Here is an 18,030-nt window from a genome sequence, read left to right as displayed (position 1 = left end):
ATATTGTAGAATTTCTGATTTCTTTTACATTCCTTTTTTCTACGGACAATAATCTGTTTCGTGTGTCAACTACAAGGGAAATGAGTCCCTAAAATACGCATCATTCAAAGATCCTCGCATACAATGACCAGTTCAACAGTGTCGTAAAGTGCTTTGTTTACGAAAAAGACTTAGCTTGCATTGACACACTCCCAGTATGGAGCCTTCTATTCAACTTATTAGCGGTACATCGTCGATAGCATTGCTCCAAATATGGTAAGAAGAAGCCCAGGTCTCCTTCGTCCGGCAATAGCGCGAGAAGGGTCGGTGGACTGGTCAGTTCAGCCAATCGTGATAATGTTCCTATGAAGGCATTTAAAAAGTCAGGTTAGAATAAAAAAAAGCAAACATTTTCAGGTTTGTCTTTTGGAAGCTATTTTGAATTTATGTTTTATTAAATATGGTAAATAACAATGACATTGGTAAATAACAATGACAATGATAATAATTTTTATAATTATTACTTATAATTATAATTAATGTTATTGTTATTGTTATTGTTATATAATCATTATTTAATGATAATGACTAAGAAAACCGCTTAAACGAAGCACTTGGATTTGCATATTAAAACTCTAACCCTTCAATGTGCCAAGCAGCACCCTCCTATCATCTGTGTCCAATAAGATCTCGGGGTCTACTGGCTTCTGGAAATGCTCCAATAACACGGTCAGAAGATATGACCACTGCAAAAGAAACCGCGCCCATCTTTACTATTGGGGTAACACCCCATGACTGTTAGTTCCAAAAGGGAAATGGGACATATGGTAGTGGTGGACGATGGTAAGAGATGGCTGGATAACAGTTTTGGACGATGATGGTAAGAGATGGCTTGATGGTAGTTGTGGACGCTTGTAAGAGATGGCTGGATGGTAGTTGTGGATGGTAGTGGTGGACGATGGTAAGAGATGGCTGGATGGTAGTTGTGGATGATGGTTAGAGATGGCTGGATGGTAGTGGTGGACGATGGTGAGAGATGGCTGGATAGCAGTTTTGGACGATGATTGTAGGAGATGGCTTGATGGTAGTTGTGGAAGATGGTGAGAGATGGCTGGATGGTAGTTGTGGACGATGGTAAGAGATGGCGTGATGGTAGTTGTAGATGGTAGTTGTGGACAATGGTGATAGATGGCTAGATGGTAGTTGTGGACGATGGTAAGAGATGGCTGGATGGTAGTTGCGGACGATGGTAAGAGATGGCTGCATGGTAGTTGGGGACGATGGTAAGAGATGGCTGCATGGTAGTTGTGGACGATGGTTAGAGATGGCTGGATGGTAGTTGTGGATGATGGTTAGAGATGGCTGGATGGTAGTTGTGGACGATGGTTAGAGATGGCTGGATGGTAGTTGTGGATGCTTGTAAGAGATGGCTGGATGGTAGTTGTGGACGATGGTAAGAGATGGCTGGATGGTAGTTGTAGTCGATGATCATAAGAAATGGTTGGGTGGTACTGGTGGGCGATGAAGCTAAGAGATGGTTGGGTGGTACTGGTGGGCGATGAAGGTAAGAGATGGCTGGATGGTACTGGTGGGCGATGAAGGTAAGAGATGGCTGGATGGTACTGGTGGGCGATGAAGCTAAGAGATGGCTGGATGGTACTGGTGGGCGATGAAGCTAAGAGATGGTTGGGTGGTACTGGTGGGCGATGAAGGTAAGAGATGGCTGGATGGTACTGGTGGGCGATGAAGGTAAGAGATGGTTGGATGGTACTGGTGGGCGATGAAGGTAAGAGATGGCTGGATGGTACTGGTGGGCGATGAAGCTAAGAGATGGCTGGATGGTACTGGTGGGCGATGAAGCTAAGAGATGGCTGGATGGTACTGGTGGGCGATGAAGCTAAGAGATGGTTGGGTGGTACTGGTGGGCGATGAAGGTAAGAGATGGCTGGATGGTACTGGTGGGCGATGAAGGTAAGAGATGGCTGGATGGTACTGGTGGGCGATGAAGGTAAGAGATGACTGGATGGTAGTTGTGGACGATGGTGAGAGATGGCTGGGTGGTAGTTGTGGACGATGGTAAGAGATGGCTGGATGGTACTGGTGGGCGATGAAGGGTAAGAGATGGCTGGATGGTACTGGTGGGCGATGAAGGTAAGAGATGGCTGGATGGTAGTTGTGGACGATGGTGAGAGATGGCTGGGTGGTAATTGTGGACGATGGTAAGAGATGGCTGGATGGTACTGGTGAGCGATGAAGGTAAGAGATGGCTGGATGGTACTGGTGAGCGATGAAGGTAAGAGATGGCTGGGTGGTACTGGTGGGCGATGAAGGTAAGAGATGGCTGGATGGTACTGGTGAGCGATGAAGGTAAGAGATGGTTGGGTTGTACTGGTGGGCGATGAAGGGTAAGAGATGGCTGGATGGTACTGGTGGGCGATGAAGGTAAGAGATGGCTGGATGGTAGTTGTGGACGATGGTGAGAGATGGCTGGGTGGTAGTTGTGGACGATGGTAAGAGATGGCTGGATGGTACTGGTGAGCGATGAAGGTAAGAGATGGCTGGGTGGTACTGGTGGGCGATGAAGGTAAGAGATGGCTGGGTTGTACTGGTGGGCGATGAAGGGTAAGAGATGGTTGGGTGGTAGTTGTGGAATATGATGGCAAGAGGTGACACGAGGGTAGCTGTGTCTGATAAGATGGTGTAGATAACCATATGGTAGTTGCGGGATGCTTGTGATACTCAAAAAACACTTACCTTTGCTAGATCAACTTGAAAAAAATCCTGGCAATATTGTAACAAGATGGACGAGCATTTCTGTAAGATTTGCGCGACGGCCTGCACAAAAATAAAACCGTGTCTTAGCAGAAACTAGAAACTTGTCATAATGATAAGAAATACACGACCGAAAGTTGTATAACATTTCATAAATTCCTAACGCATTGTAATATCTTTCCTCACCTTCTTGTGTTGATCAAGGCGAGGGTAACACAGGAGGCGAATGGACAGGTCTCCCGCGAACTCTTTGCCGTTCATCTCGGTTAGCATAGTCTCGCACAGTGCACGGTCGGCGAACGACGAACTCAAGAGAGACTGGAAGCGGGATGGAAAATCATCAAAGCGCAGTCGAGACAAGATCGAAAGACAAGAGATGAATGTAAGAGAGAATAAAATAGTCAACATAGGACAGTGGAAATTTTCGCCCAACGAAATTCGCGCACCGTTTTCTTTTATTATTGGAACAGCTTTTTAATAATAATAATAATAATAATAATAATAATAATAATAATAATAACAATAACAATAACAATAACAATAACAATAACAATAACAATAACAATAACAATAACAATAACAATAACAATAACAATAACAATAACAATAACAATAACAATAACAATAACAATAACAATAATAATAATAATAATAATAATAATAATAATAATAATAATAATAAACGGAAAAAAGGGAGAAAACAAATCAAACATACCAAAAACGAGCATAGGAACATAGGAAAGACAGACTAAATGAGCTAAAATCACGCCATGGCAAAGGAGGGTATATATACCTGGATCTTGAGGAGATCTTCAGTGCAGCAGCAACACGTGCACCGAGAATCAGTACCACCCCCTGGGGACACATGATGCCCAGTGAAGGGGACGCTCGATCGCGCAAATATCTTCGTTGTGGAAGGTGACATGGGCCGAGCTAAATGGCGCGTCAATCGGGGTGAGGACTGGCCACTAGTTTTCATGGAGACTGGGCAATTTGGAGAGGGCGCCGGTGTAGCTTCTGGATAGGGCGGAGAAGATCACGTGTTAGTAAACACAGTTGATATTAGTCGGGAAAACAGTATAATAAAAGTGACTTTACCAGAAAACGGCGAGATCTTGTCGAGCCAAGGTAATCGCTGGCCAAAATAACCGTCGCCTTTGGGCTTGAGAGAAAACGAGAAAACAGGGGATAGAAATTAGCTTAGGCCCACAGTCTGCATCATGGGAACGGGACAAAGGTATTTAGTCTACTAAATAGCAATTCGGTTACGGAACCCAATACAATTCAATGTGATTAAGCCTGAGCCTGCAAATCTAGATCAAGTCAGCCCCACAATATCGTCGTTCTTCTGCTGTTCAATATACGTATAATAATGTTATATTTCAATGCTGTTTAATATCATGTTGGTATGTCATTCCGAGCAACAGCCTTTCACATGTGAATTTTTTACTTACCACGTGGCTGTGAGTCTTGTGTGCCACAGAGACACTTCTGGTCGTTTTCTGGTTTTCCATGATTCGATACAAGTAGATCCGTGCTAGAAGCGCCTGCAATGAAGAATCGTCAATACAATAACAGGTGTCTCACTGTGTTAGCGCGTCAGCGTATGGGTTCTCTCACCTCTTCTGGAACGGGTTCGATTCCCGGTCGAAACACGGGGAGTATCTTTTTTGACTTGTTAAACGTATGTGAGAAAACTAAAATCTTGCGTTCCTCAGTTCCAAGATGAGCCATTCATCATCACCCAATTACCAGAATGGTCATCATCATTATCATCGACATCGTCATCAAGATCATCAGCATCGCTGGACTTCGTAGGAAGTTGTATAGCCTGAGTATCAGGCGATTTTATTTTTCAAATGTTGGAGAGGAAAAATAAAAGTACGCTTGACACAAATACTAGACGCGACGCCTGCCGCCCCTTTTCAGGCCACTGTCAAAATACGTCGGCTGTCAATTTTCCAATGACTCGCGTGGTGGCACAATCAAATGCCCAAATCAATTATAAACAGCATTTATGTGAAACAAAGCTACATTGGTGTTTATGCACAAAATTTTAGTAACGACCAACCCGGGTGAGGGTAACTTTATGCTAAATGATTTGAAACACAAAGATAGTTCACGGCTCAGGAGATTTACGATTTAAGTATATGACCGTAGATTCACACATCACTAAATTACTACAGGATATTCATATCACCAATTTTTCGTCTAAATAGACAAACTGCTTCTTTAAATACAAATGCCATTATTTGATAAGCTCACTCAATCAACAACTCGCGGGAAGTGCCGCAAACAATAAGCATTCTTCGTGCTCTCACAGAGTAATTTCTCGAATATTCGGCGCCTGGTCTGTCTAAAAATCTGATAGCTACTTCTAATGATGTCCGTAGTATTAAGCAGCGCCTTTGATATAACTAGTAGATCTTCGCTTCGAAAAACGATACCAATGAGAAATAAATTCACGCAATAGCCGGCCTGGGCAAGACATTTGAACATCTAACCTGAGTATAAGGCGGAATTTTTCCGAAGAAGATGAGGAAAGGAAAATATATTTATTTTAAATGTTATAGAAAACGATTTCTCTGATTCTGCTAACGCAAGGTCAAAAGCACTTTTGGAGTCCGCCATTACCCTGAGAACGAGCAGTCGACGGGTTAGGGTACTATATATAGCTGAACCAATCAGCGCGTCCCATTCGAGTGCCCTTTGTTCTTTTGACCAATCAGGAGCCATGCCGGAATCCGGTATGAGAACATGCGATTTGAACAGTACTTGTATCAGACAAGGGTCTTGTTTCTCGCCGGCGCGATAGAAACAAAGGGAGGGCCTGATACTCAGGTTAGAAGTTGTAGGAAGATCTAATTACTAATATGGAAGATCTATACTCTACGTACATACCGCAATGGTCTGGAAAGACTCCTGTTGTTTCTTATCTAAAGGAGAAGTATGATAAGGAACAGCTAAAAAGCGAATCTATAATTCAGTAAATATACAACCTAGCTAGGAAAATAAAATAAACGTGGTATGGAAATAAAACTGTTTGAAAGTTACCGTTTAGTATTGATTCTAGGAATTTCAACACTTGGCTGTTTCGGTACGCATCAGGCTTGTTAACCTGTAAAATCATTTCAGACGGTTGCAAGATGGTGGATACTACAGACCATCCCCATCTATACCCCTCAAAGCGAGGGGACCGGTTGCACAGAATTGTAGAATTTTTATGAAATTGCATAGTCAAACAAAGAATCGTTGTCGAATTTAAAATAATTCTAAATGTAAATAAATGTATGTGAGATTTACAAATCTATGTTAAATCTGGATAAAAAACACGCGCCAACATTTTTTATCTTTACAGTTAGGACACAGAAAGCGGGTCATTTTGAAAAAAAAAAAGGTTCAGCCAATGAGAAACGCCGGACAATCTAAAATGTTTACGGTGTTCAAGCCGAATCTGATTGGTCAAAGTTTTTCAGCATGGCCCGCTTTCTGTGTCCTCGTTGTAACGCTTGTGCTTTCACACCGTTCTACCATTCATGAATGGCGGCACATTGCTACTAGGGTCCTAACCCAATTTTTTCCCGGTGGGCCCTAGAACCGTGTGGGACATTTGGACTTCGTGGGCCGTTAACCTTACCCCTAGTAAGCTGAGTATTGTTTCCTGTGGTAACTTCTTGCTATTGTGCAGTAAAAGCATAATTTCCAAGAACACAACAGGAGTGTGCTTCCGCAACAGCTAAAACGAAAAGAATTTATTATCCCACACCATTCACGGTAAAATGGTGATGCGTGCGTACCAAAGGTTTTATATCTCTTCCAAATATGTCTGGGTAAAAAAACACACACACACACAGATATGTTAAATATGGGCTGAGCCGTCTGGGACGTACTTGTGCCAATGGGGTGAGGTGTTTTAGATCTTCGTGAAGAAGGAAGTAGTTCACAGAAAGCGTCTGGACCAGCTCCTCCTGAAAATAAAATGATATATAGATATTCAATAAAGACCATAGAAACACTGAGAGCACTATAAAAGACATCATATACTTCTTTGATGGAGACGAGCTCAGATCTCGCTTGGTACGGCTCACACTGATGAAGATAGAGGATAGAAAGGACTAGCTTGTCAATGGGCGTAAACCTGTAAGGAATCGCAGACAAGAATTGTTTATCGTTCCATTTCCCAAGAAAGGAACTACTGTAGTGGTAACAAGGTATGGTGAAATTAGTTGTCCCAGGGGAGAAGGTGTGGTTCCCGGCACAATAGAAGGATAGTCTACGGAGGTAGGGCCAAATCAATGAAAAGTAGTGGTACTGTGCATGTGGCTCATATATGAAGACTGTAAACCTTGAATGACTTACTTGTATGAGGAATCCTCAACTTTCTTTAAATCCTCTAGAGCGTGAATGGCGGTCTCTGTGAATTGAGGGAATACAAATATAGTAAAGGTTAGGTTGCGGATATTATCACATAGTGGCTGTGGCTTCAAATGGTACAAATCAAACGAAGGTACTTGTCATCTTTTCTTAGAAGCTTTTCGTAACACTTTCTTTTAACGTAACGAAACGTAACGTAACGTAACCGACATCGCCTTTTCTATAATACCACTCTTTGGAACCTCCTTTCAAAGAGTTCATATAGACTTCCATTAATTAAATAAACATTAAAAATAATATGAGTGCCCACCTGGGGAGAATCCGTTTAAGGATGAGGTCAGCACAATCTCAGAAACACGGCTTGGCTTCACCCGTGAGTAAATACGAAATATTCTTTTGGAAGTGCTCTAAAACAAAGGGAATTTGGGATGCCATCAACAGAGAAAGTAGAGACGATGCTTTTAGAGCACACAAGAAACAGCTCAACCAAGGGAATTTGAGATGCCATACCAGTTTTATAAGATACGATCGTCTCGGTAAAGGTAAACGACGCACGAAAAAAAAAATATTGTCGCGCAGCAATTTTCACTACAAACTATAAATCAAATAAAAGATAAAAGATTGAATTATCCCCTGCAAGTTTTTTTGCAATAGCTAATTCCGTGTTTAAGTTTTGAAGCCTCAAACTCAAAAGAACGGAGTTTACTCTAGAGCGTAATGCACCTTCGCGTTATTTCGCATGCACTTGCACGTAATTGCATCTCAATGACAGATCGATGATCTACCAAAGTGTGTGAGGACTTTTTGTTATTTGACACTGTAAACAAAATATCACGAATCAAAGTTGGAACTCTGACAGGATTTACAGTCACTTCGTCCACAAACCGTGTCGTCCACAACCATTTCGTCCACAAATTGAGTCAACTCGTCCACAAGTAGAGTCAACTCGTCCACAAAAATAGAGTCAACTCGTCCACAAAAATAGAGTCAATTCGTCCACACATAGTTTTCACAAAAATATAGCCTCATAACATAAGTGTTTCATATTAAAACGTCTAACTGTGAAAAAGAGAGTCTTTTTAACTTCATATGCACAGTTATTCGGAACACCAATTCGACATAAAACATTGCATTAAAACGAACCCTTACGAACCCCTACGTAACCGTTGGTTGTTTAACAAGGAAACACTGCCGACACTAATTCAACACGAAAATTTCGCTCTTATTCCTTTAATACACCACGAATACGTAACTAGCACCGAATCAATCCATGTAATAAGTAGATTAAGGATTGTGTAGTTATTTTTGTGCGATTTCAGTGATGCGGCTAACATTAGCGATGTCTTTCAAGCCGCTTCGAGACCGTTGTGTTGTTTAACAAGAAAACACTGCCGTCACACATTCAATACAAAAATTTCGCTCTTTTTCCTTTATTACATCACGATCCCCTACGTAACTAGCACCGAATTAATACCTGGAATACGTAGATTAAGGATTGTGTAGTTTTTTGTGTGAGATTTCAGTGATGCAGCTAAGATTAGCGATAATTTTGCAAAAATAAAGTTTAAGAACTATTGATGCAGGTTTTGCAAAAAATCACAAAAACAAGCAGTGGTGTCAAATTTACCTTTACCAAGACTTTACATAGGAAATTTGGGATGCCATCAACGGAGGTATAAAAGGGAAGATGTCTTTACAACACACAAGACACGGCTTAACCTAGAGAATTTGGGATGGCATTAACAGAGGAATAGGAACGACGATGGCTTTACAACACACAAGAGGACGGTCACAAGAGGTCAGGGAATTTGGGAAGCCATCTACGAAGGTATTAAAAGCGACGATGGTCTAACAGCACACATGAAACTTGCTCACGAAAATATACATACAACTTATGGTGGCCATTTTCATGGAAGTCTAACAACATGAATAATTGAGTAGGCAAATTGCACAATATGTATATGTATTTGAGAATTTTGTTATCTGAATCGACCATGGGTTCATAGGGTCAATGTATGTACCTCTGATACTGTTACTGGCTCGTCCGGGCCAAACAGCTTTCTGTCCAAGTACTCGGCCATCCCTGGGCCATATGGAGGGCCAACATTCCACGCCCTGTTCACCACCTCCCATAAGGGTAAACCTGTCATCTCATAGTAGTCAGCAGCAAGGTTTGCCTCTCCGTGATGCACTCTTACAATGAAATACTTGTCAAAAAGAGCAACTTATCTGCTCTGTCTAAGCAGAGATTTAAGGTTGTGGCTATACCCTCCATAGATATCACAACATACATCATACAATATTTTGTGGTGATTGTTGTACCACTGGAAATTCCTAGACATGCCCCTGCAAGACTTTGTTCCGATGTTCAAAAAACCTTGACAAAGTAAAAAGAGCCGAATATATAGATGGCTTGTGAATTTTTTCATACAATGTATAATGTTTTATAGATGTATATAATTTCAACCAGTTGTGCTGGTACGAATGGCACAAAAGAGCTAGGTTCCAAATCAGGTACACTGTGTATTTATTGTTAATAAGCACTGATTTTTCCTGCTAAGTGTCCCTTCGATTCAGTAAAGTGTAGTGCAACTTAAAGAGATGTCTATTATTTGTAATAATATTGTACCAAATGTCAAGAAAATTTAGTATTAAATTCAACAGCCCTTACTTTGAACATATGGAGGCAAGGTTAAGTGCAGACTCCGTGAGTAGCTTCCTGATTTTCTTCCTCTTGCCTTCATCGACACCAGCAGGCTCTAGCAGAGAGGATGACCTCAACAACAGTTGCTGCTCACACACAAGATGGTAATAAGCCTGTGGATTTTGCCTCTGACATCTGTTAGCAAGCGGCATCTGTGAAACGCCAAAACAGCATATAGATGCAACCTCTGCAAGAGTGAGAAACTTAGGATGTCCAGTTCTTTGTTAATACAATAAGTGTTACTCGTTTTGGCAGCCTTTACATCATTCTTGATTAGCTTTTGTGATTGTTGTTTGTCTCCATAACAGTGAGATATCTACTGTACATCTACCTAAATAAGTAACTGCCGCCAATATAGTGGGGACATTCAGACAGTAGCTGAGATTTTAAGCCTTATCATGTGCCCTTTTTGTGTGTACCACAGATGCAACAGCAGCCATAATAATACTAACAAAGATCTTGAAACACAAAAACCACATCTCACAACCTACCATTGCTTTGTACAGCTGCAAAGGATCCATACTATGAAGCACGTAGATGGCCCACTCAGGAATCGGGCGCTCATTTGGGTTAGGATGACCATGTCTTGTACTGGGAAGATCATGTGTCGCACGTGTGAATAGCACCACATCTTCTCCAGAGCACAACAAATATGCCAGATCAACAAATGGGTGCATTCCAATCAGACAGATGTCCAGGGTAGGTGATGGGCAAATCTGGAATGTCAAAGATTCAAAACAACACAATATAAAAACCTTGCATTTCAAATTTATACTAGGAAGCCACGATTTCTTATAACTGTCAGTTCCTTGTATTCCGGACTGACTTTCCCTTTTCATTCCTGTTACTCGCGAAGTACTTAATGAACTTAACACACTGCCTTATTTAATGTGAAACATTTTCCTGTCATGTCTAATGAAGCTAATTGAAAACAGAGAAGAGTTTGTCTCCAGAGTAGGAATAAGCAATTTTGAATAATTAGAATTAATGCAGTATATTTATTTTAGATAGATAAAAGGCATCCACAAGGTCAAAAGGTGGGTAATCCATTTCAAGGAAGGGATGTTTCTAAGAGCACACAGTACACTTTATTGGTTTATGCAAGCGTTTATATTTTTGGATTTAGTATAACACAGGGCGCTTACTTCACAGGGGCGGCGGAAGGGCAGGGGCAGGGGCAGGGGCCCCCCCACTTTATTGAGCGGATGTTTCTTTAGATATATATGAACGTGTTTTTAAACCAACGGGTTTCAAGCGGTATATATGCAACAGACAACGAATTTGTTGAGCATTTTAAAATTCCCGCATTAGTGCAAGAAAATGGTGCATAAAAAGTGGCGGATCGTTCAAATTTATGGAACATTTATGAAATTTGGCACAGTGATAGAGAAACTCACGCTGAGCAATTCTGGATATGGACACACCCCCAAAAATGTATACTTACAGTTTTATAGAGGTGGAATTAATTTCCCTTAAAACCTGAATAAAACCAATACTTCTCATGTTACGGTCACAAAACTATATTGGATATTAACATAAACTACAGTAAACCACGCCCCCTTGATACTTACAGTTTTAGGAGTGGAATAAATTATTTCCTTTAATCAGCATTAAACCCAATACCATTTATTGTACAGCTTTCAAACTCCACATAATTGTTATACTCTTTACAAAACTTCATTGGAGATATGTAACCACGACCAGATGTGAGTACTTACAGTTATACTAGAGATGAGAGAGTGCCTTTTCAATACAAACTGAGAGCTAAGATTCCATACACTAACTCATAATGGTATATTGCAAGATATCCCCAACCGTATAACCACGCCCCTATTGTACTTACAGTTATACTAGAGATTGCACGAAGGAGGTATATCGCTTATATAGAGTGCCTTTTAATACAAACTGCGAGCTACTACTCCACATATTTAATTATATTGGTATATTGCAGGATATAGTCGAGCATAAAACCACGCCCATATAGAACTTGCAATTATACTAGAGACAGCCTAAGCGTAATATATGCCATACATACAGCACGCTAATAATGATCAATAAAAGCACAGAATTGTTGTCGACAGGAGTGATCTTGTTGCGTATATAATACCACGAGGTGACAAGTGTACTTACAGTGCTATCGGAAATGAGATAATTGTTATCATCAGCTGTGAATTGGACTTCTCCGGGTCCAAGTGTGGTGAATAATTGCGACGTTGAAGAAATGGCGAGGGAGGTGTCGAGAGAGTAATCAGAGCACTGCATATTCAAAATGGAGCACTATCAACCTGCCAGTCATAACGGTAGGAAGAACCACCAGTACAAAACCCAGTACAAATCAAATGCAGAAAAAAGGCACAACTTCATTGTAAAAAGTTGAAATACCAAGCACGAATACTGTATGTGCTAGTTTTTCGAAATCAAAAACGTCTTTTTTTCGTACGTTATGCAATATCAAACCCATTAATATCACTTTTTAGTATTTTCGCAAAGTACTAGCTATTATGAAGCTCTAGGGCCTAGGACGTATTTGTTTCAAAAATATTGAGTAGGAACGTCCATCATCAAATATATATATATTTTTTTGTTTGACTTGTTCCATGATCAATTAATTCAGAGCTGCCTCTGATAATGTCTACACTCAAACTTCTATTCATGTTCTTTCGTGGAAAAGGTAAAACGAGTGCGTGGAATGTCTGGGAGGCGTTCCCAGAGGTCTCATCCGCTTTGAGTGCCTTATCGGACCTTCCGAACAAGAAACAGTTCTGGCAAGCATCGGCACTCTTGAACGCTTTGTTGTCCTCCTCTACTCCAAGATGAGCCAGCTCTCCTCGGTGAACGACGCCCGGAAGGAGATGGTTGCGAGGAGATCCCGTTTATCCCGCGGGAGGAAAACCCGCCTACATTCACCACCCTTCTACAGCACTGCAAGAGAGCCGCATACCAGGCTGGCTATTGCCGGACACCGTCTCTCATGGTGCGGCCAGCCCGAGAAAGGCTGCAAAAGGAGATGCAGGTGCATCAAGACGGGGCTTAAATGCACTGCTCTGTGCAGGTGCGGTGGTGACTGTGAGTGGCAATGAAACAGAGAAATGTAAGAATTGAATTGGGTTCTTGAAACTAAAAGCTAAATGGCTCACTGAAACGTTTTTTTTATATCAACAGTGCATCTCCGGTGGAGAAGGGGATGTTGAGCATGTGGGTTGAACATCCGACATGCTTATGGGACCCCACCCCAGTAAAGTATTTTTCAGTATATTGCCTATTCTTTGTTTATTATTGGTGTTGCGGTGAACTTAATTATTATCTTAAATTCAACAGTCTCTATTAATGTCAGCTTCCCAGCTTTTTTTAAAAAAAATGGTTCAATTTGTTTCATCTCATCTAGAACTGTTAATGTCATATGGGCAATGCCCTACACGATTTTTGAATTTTGATAGACCAAATATATGTCACGTGCAGTTCGAATGAAAGGACGTTCTTTCTATAAACCCCTGTAAGTACTATGGGGGCATGGTTATACATTTAACTATATCCTGCAATATACCAATATCGGCAAGTATATTGATTTTTAGCTTGAAATGTGTATTGGAAGGCACTTTGTAAAAGCGACTTTGTAATACCTCCATTCCCGTCATCTCTAGTATAACTGTAAATACCACAGGGGCGTAGTAATGCAATTGATTATATCCGGTAATATACCAATATAAGTAAGCATTTGTAGCTCATAGCTCGTATTGAAAGGCAAACTATATATGCGATTACCTCCTTCGTGCCATCTCTAGTATAATTGTAAGTACAATAGGGGCGTAGCTATACGGTTGGGAACATCTTGCAATACACCATTATAAGTTAGTATATGGATTCTTAGCTCTCAGTTTGTATTGAAAGGCACTCTAAGCAATATGCCTCTTTCGTATCATCTCTAGTATAACTGTAAGTACTCACATCTTGGTGTGGGTCCATATCTCGAATGAAGTTTTGTAAAGAGTACTACAATTATGTGGAGTTTGAAAGTTGTACAATAAATAGTATTGGTTTTAATGCTGATTAAAGGTAAAAAATATTCCACCCCTAAAACTGTAAGTATCAAGGGGGCGTGGTTTATTTTTTTTCGTTAAACTGTAGTTTATGTTAATATCCATCACTGGCTTAAGTTTTGTGACCGTAACATGAAAAGTATTGGTTTTATTCAGGTTTTTAGGGAAACTAATTCCACCTCTATAAAACTGTAAGTATAATTTTTTGGTGGGTCCACATCCAGAATTGCTCAGTGCGAGATTCTCTATCACTGTGCCAAATTTAAAAAATGTTCCACAAATTTGAACGATGCCGCACCATTTTCTTCCACTACATTCTTATAAATAGGATTTGGAACCACCTCCCCCTGAAACCACTATCCACCCCTCCCCCCAACTTTCGTCCCCCCCTCCCCCCCACCCCCACTAATGGGACCACTCTACCGCCCCTGCTTCACGGGTGGTACAAATCAATGTTTTTTGTGTTGCTGTACTAACATCATTTGAACGGCCCATACATATGTACCCTATGTAAATAAGGTGATAATCTCATTCAAGGCTGCATTATACCACTGAATATTTCTTAGGATGCAAGGCACTGAATGATGCACTTTACCTGTAGCAAACACTGCAACTCATGGATTGGCAACTGCTGGTTTAAAATTTGTCTCTCTTGCCTGGTTGAAAATGGTGCGCTCCTTATCAGTTGCATTAGAGTATAGTCAGCTTCTGTATTCTGGTTGTACTCAGACCCAAGAGGTCCAAATCCTTGGTGTGACTCCCGCAGTGAAAATTCTTTAGAGAAAGATGACAAGGAGCCATCCATACTTGATGTAACACTACTAGTGCAAGATGTCTCAAGAACTTGATTTAGTTCTGCACTAGCCTCGCTAGTGCTGCCAGGATCACTGCCTTCATCTGCACTTGCTATTTTCGATTCTTTTTTCTCATTCTGCATGCTACTAAGGTTATGCTGTAGCACTCTGTCAGTTCTTAAGCCCTGTGATGCCGCAGCGTACATCCTAACAGTGTAGGTCTCTAAACCTTGCTTGGTGATAGCATGGAGTAGAGTGTGACAGACAGAGACTTTGATAGTGTCTGATGTATACTTGTATTGAGATAGAAGCATGGCCTTGTTGTATATGTCATACACATAACCCTCCTTTGGACCTGATACCATTACACACATACCACCAAGTAGTGGTTGCTGAGGGTCAAAGGACACTAGAGGTGAGCTTACAGTTTCATCATTCAGCGGAAGACCTGAAAATGATATGATAGATTTTCAGATAATTGTGTTTAATGGCGTCTGCTCCTCAAATCCCTGTTACAATATCCCTTCAAGTAAATCTCCAAAATTTGCATCATGTCCATAATCAGACCCCCTTGAGAGAGGACTATAAAAAAGCTTATCCACAAAGAGACTTGACAGATATAATATCTAAATCATTCTTTTATGTGGAGTGTTATTTTTTGCATATACAGCACCTGCTTCAAGCTGCATTGGAAATACTTCTGGTCTAGAGCAAGTACTAGTATCAACAAACCTACTGTATGTTCTCAGCTCTGCCCCCAAGTTTCAAAGGCTTTGCTTAAACACAAGTGATTTAGCATGAAAAGGGGATGATATTTTAGTAGAGCTAGGGTCTAATTACAAGACAAAGATTTAAATTACCATAATTTGGACTCACCCTTAGTATATGTTGGCAACAGTTGCAGAGAGTGAAGAGCCCCAATCCCACTGTCACTGTTGCACAACTGCTCCTTGCGAAATCGGCGATACAGCATTGTGACACCACAGACATTGACATCATTGCAGCCAACATTTATACCAATGCCAAACCGTCCTGCAAACCCAACTTTAAGAGGATGCCCTCTGACTTCGGTCATCGGGCCAAGAATCTCTTTAGACTCAGAATATGTGTCAACATAACAAGATTCTGTTCTAACTGTTCTAAATAAGACCTCATCAAACATGAGGGGGGACGACTGATTGGTGTGATGTGGAGAGGAGGCTGTCTTGTCAAATTCCCAATAGACACACTCATCATCTGTGACAGCTTGCTGCTTGTTTGGAGGGTTTTGAATGCTGTCTTTGTGTTCTTCCTCATCCCTAAAATATCATAAACAATACAACATATATCATGTAGATGCAACAAAATATAACATAACATAAAATACATTTTATTTAATTGTCAAAAACAGTTTTCTTACTAATGGGATTTACACTTGAGCACTGTATGAAGAAATTTGGAAAATAAATACTGATTACACATTTTGTTTAAGTAACCAGAAATGTTTCCAAAAGGGTTCCACGTAGAAGCTGTTGCAACCAGGGCACTAGCACAATCAATAGCAAAATACATAGAGTGAAAAGCCTAGCCTAGGTGAAAAGCCTAGGGGAATAGCTTCAAATTTCCAATGTTTCATACAATTTTTACATAAAGATTTATGAATTTTGGCTTAATTTCGGAACTCTGACTCAGATCTTAGATGACATAGCCAGGTAGCCTCACCGACCCCTCCCCCCCTTCCTTACTAGAAACCCCCTTTAAGGGCCTATGGTCCTATCTTTTGAGTTCGTTGCTAGGAAAATATGACACAAGTGATGACGTCATCTGACCCCTCCCATGGTTACCAGTAGAACAGAAAAAGGTGTCGGAGAAGCTATTGTTTAAATCTAACATCATATCTTTTGCAGAAATATTTTAACATCACTATTTTCTTAAGCTTTACGCATACGCACTCCCGAAATTTTGATACCGTGAGAAATGGCTAATTTTTATGTTCTTCGAAAACCACATATTTGGTAATAACTTTTTCATTTCTTCAAAAATAAAAGAATCCCATGCGCAAAGTTGTTAGGAATGGTAATATCAACGGTTTGAGTGAAACAAAAAATCACAATTGTTGTAAACTGTTAAAAAAAACTTGTTTTTCTCGTGCCGAAAGGGTCACCATCTTGTTTTTTCGCCATCTATTTTTATTCTCTAGAAACATATAAAAATTGCATTTTCTTCCACAAAATGTCGAAAGTTTATATTAATCTCTTGGGAAAAAAAGAACAATAAATAAGTTAGAACTGGAGTTTCAAATAAAATAAAAAAAAAGGCTCGACCAGGGTTTGAACCTGGAGCACTTGCTTATGAGTCAAAGGTGCTAACCACAGGCCACGGAATGAAGTTGGAGAACGCACGGCGATTTTAGTCTATTTAATCAAATGTGGTGCTTTTCCATTTCGTAGCAATGGTGTTTCGTAGCTACGAGATAATACCATAGGCAAGAAACATTTATTTACCTCTGGTTGGCTTGAGTTTTATTGTTTTCTCTTTCTCCTTCAATGTTCAGGTTTAGGGCTTGCTCCGGGAAAACTAATTTGATAGCCCTTGCTTCAAGTTTACTTCTGAATGCGATAAAATGATCGCAAATATCAACACCTCTTATTACGACACCCGGCTCAATGTCTATCAAGTGTTCAAGATCACATGAGAAGCGAGCAGCTTCCACTTCCGGTTTTGTAATTGCAGTTGAGCAAAGTCGATACACGGAAAGTTTACCATCACAGGCGATAATAATATTTCCAGTATTTTTGCAACATGCAAGAGCAGTTATTGAGGTTCTCGAAGGGAGCTCAACGGCAAAAAATTGCTGGCTTGAATCCTCGTTGTTTCTTTGATACGATGAATATCCCGCTACAACAACACGAACAGCTTCGTTTTTCGAAGCGCGCTCCCAATTGAAGTACACCCTTGCATATGTAACGGCTTCCCTTTGCTGTCTTCTCTCGATTGAAGCCACATAGTTTCCGGCATCATTAGAGATAAGCTTGACGGCAGTGGATATGGTAGAAAACTGGCAGAAAACCGGGAAGTTTGGTTGATCAAGACAGTAGACGAACACGCGACAACCTTCTACTCCGATAAAAATGAACTGACGTGAGGCGTGTAGACTTGTAGGATTAAATGAGTCGCTGAACACTCTTTGAGATCTAAAGTAATGGCATAGTAGCACTTTGACCATTTTCGAGCGGACTAGAGCATGTCAAGCTTCCTTGTTTCCTGTTTAGAGCCGTGTTTTGATGCCAAGCGCGAAGGAGAAGAGGGCCATTTTGAATATCTAGAGCCCAGTCTTTCCACAGGTAACCCAACTGTACCGAGGATCGATCGTATACAGGCGACAACGCGA

The 18,030-nt window shown here is 40.8% G+C and overlaps 1 protein-coding gene across 1 annotated transcript; it reads right to left on the bottom strand.

The window, feature by feature from the left end:
- Positions 1-55: 55 nt before the first annotated feature.
- On the bottom strand, positions 56-17,987 carry LOC5510090 (Hermansky-Pudlak syndrome 3 protein). The gene is made up of 20 exons (XM_032379131.2): positions 17,144-17,987; positions 15,537-15,958; positions 14,462-15,108; positions 10,321-10,545; positions 9,797-9,981; positions 9,147-9,318; positions 7,436-7,532; positions 7,111-7,165; positions 6,796-6,889; positions 6,642-6,719; positions 6,389-6,487; positions 5,806-5,869; positions 5,653-5,687; positions 4,206-4,298; positions 3,850-3,913; positions 3,545-3,768; positions 2,938-3,069; positions 2,734-2,814; positions 620-725; positions 56-342 (listed from the first exon to the last, which is right to left on the bottom strand). Exons 1-20 carry the CDS (start codon positions 17,863-17,865, stop codon positions 158-160), a joined length of 3,780 nt encoding a protein of 1,259 aa, XP_032235022.2. The 5' UTR covers positions 17,866-17,987; the 3' UTR covers positions 56-157.
- Positions 17,988-18,030: the final 43 nt, after the last annotated feature.

The sequence above is a fragment of the Nematostella vectensis genome, chromosome 3, assembly GCF_932526225.1.
Source record: "Nematostella vectensis chromosome 3, jaNemVect1.1, whole genome shotgun sequence".
Taxonomy (NCBI): Eukaryota; Metazoa; Cnidaria; class Anthozoa; order Actiniaria; family Edwardsiidae; genus Nematostella; species Nematostella vectensis.
This window is presented reverse-complemented; position numbering and strand designations above follow the sequence as displayed.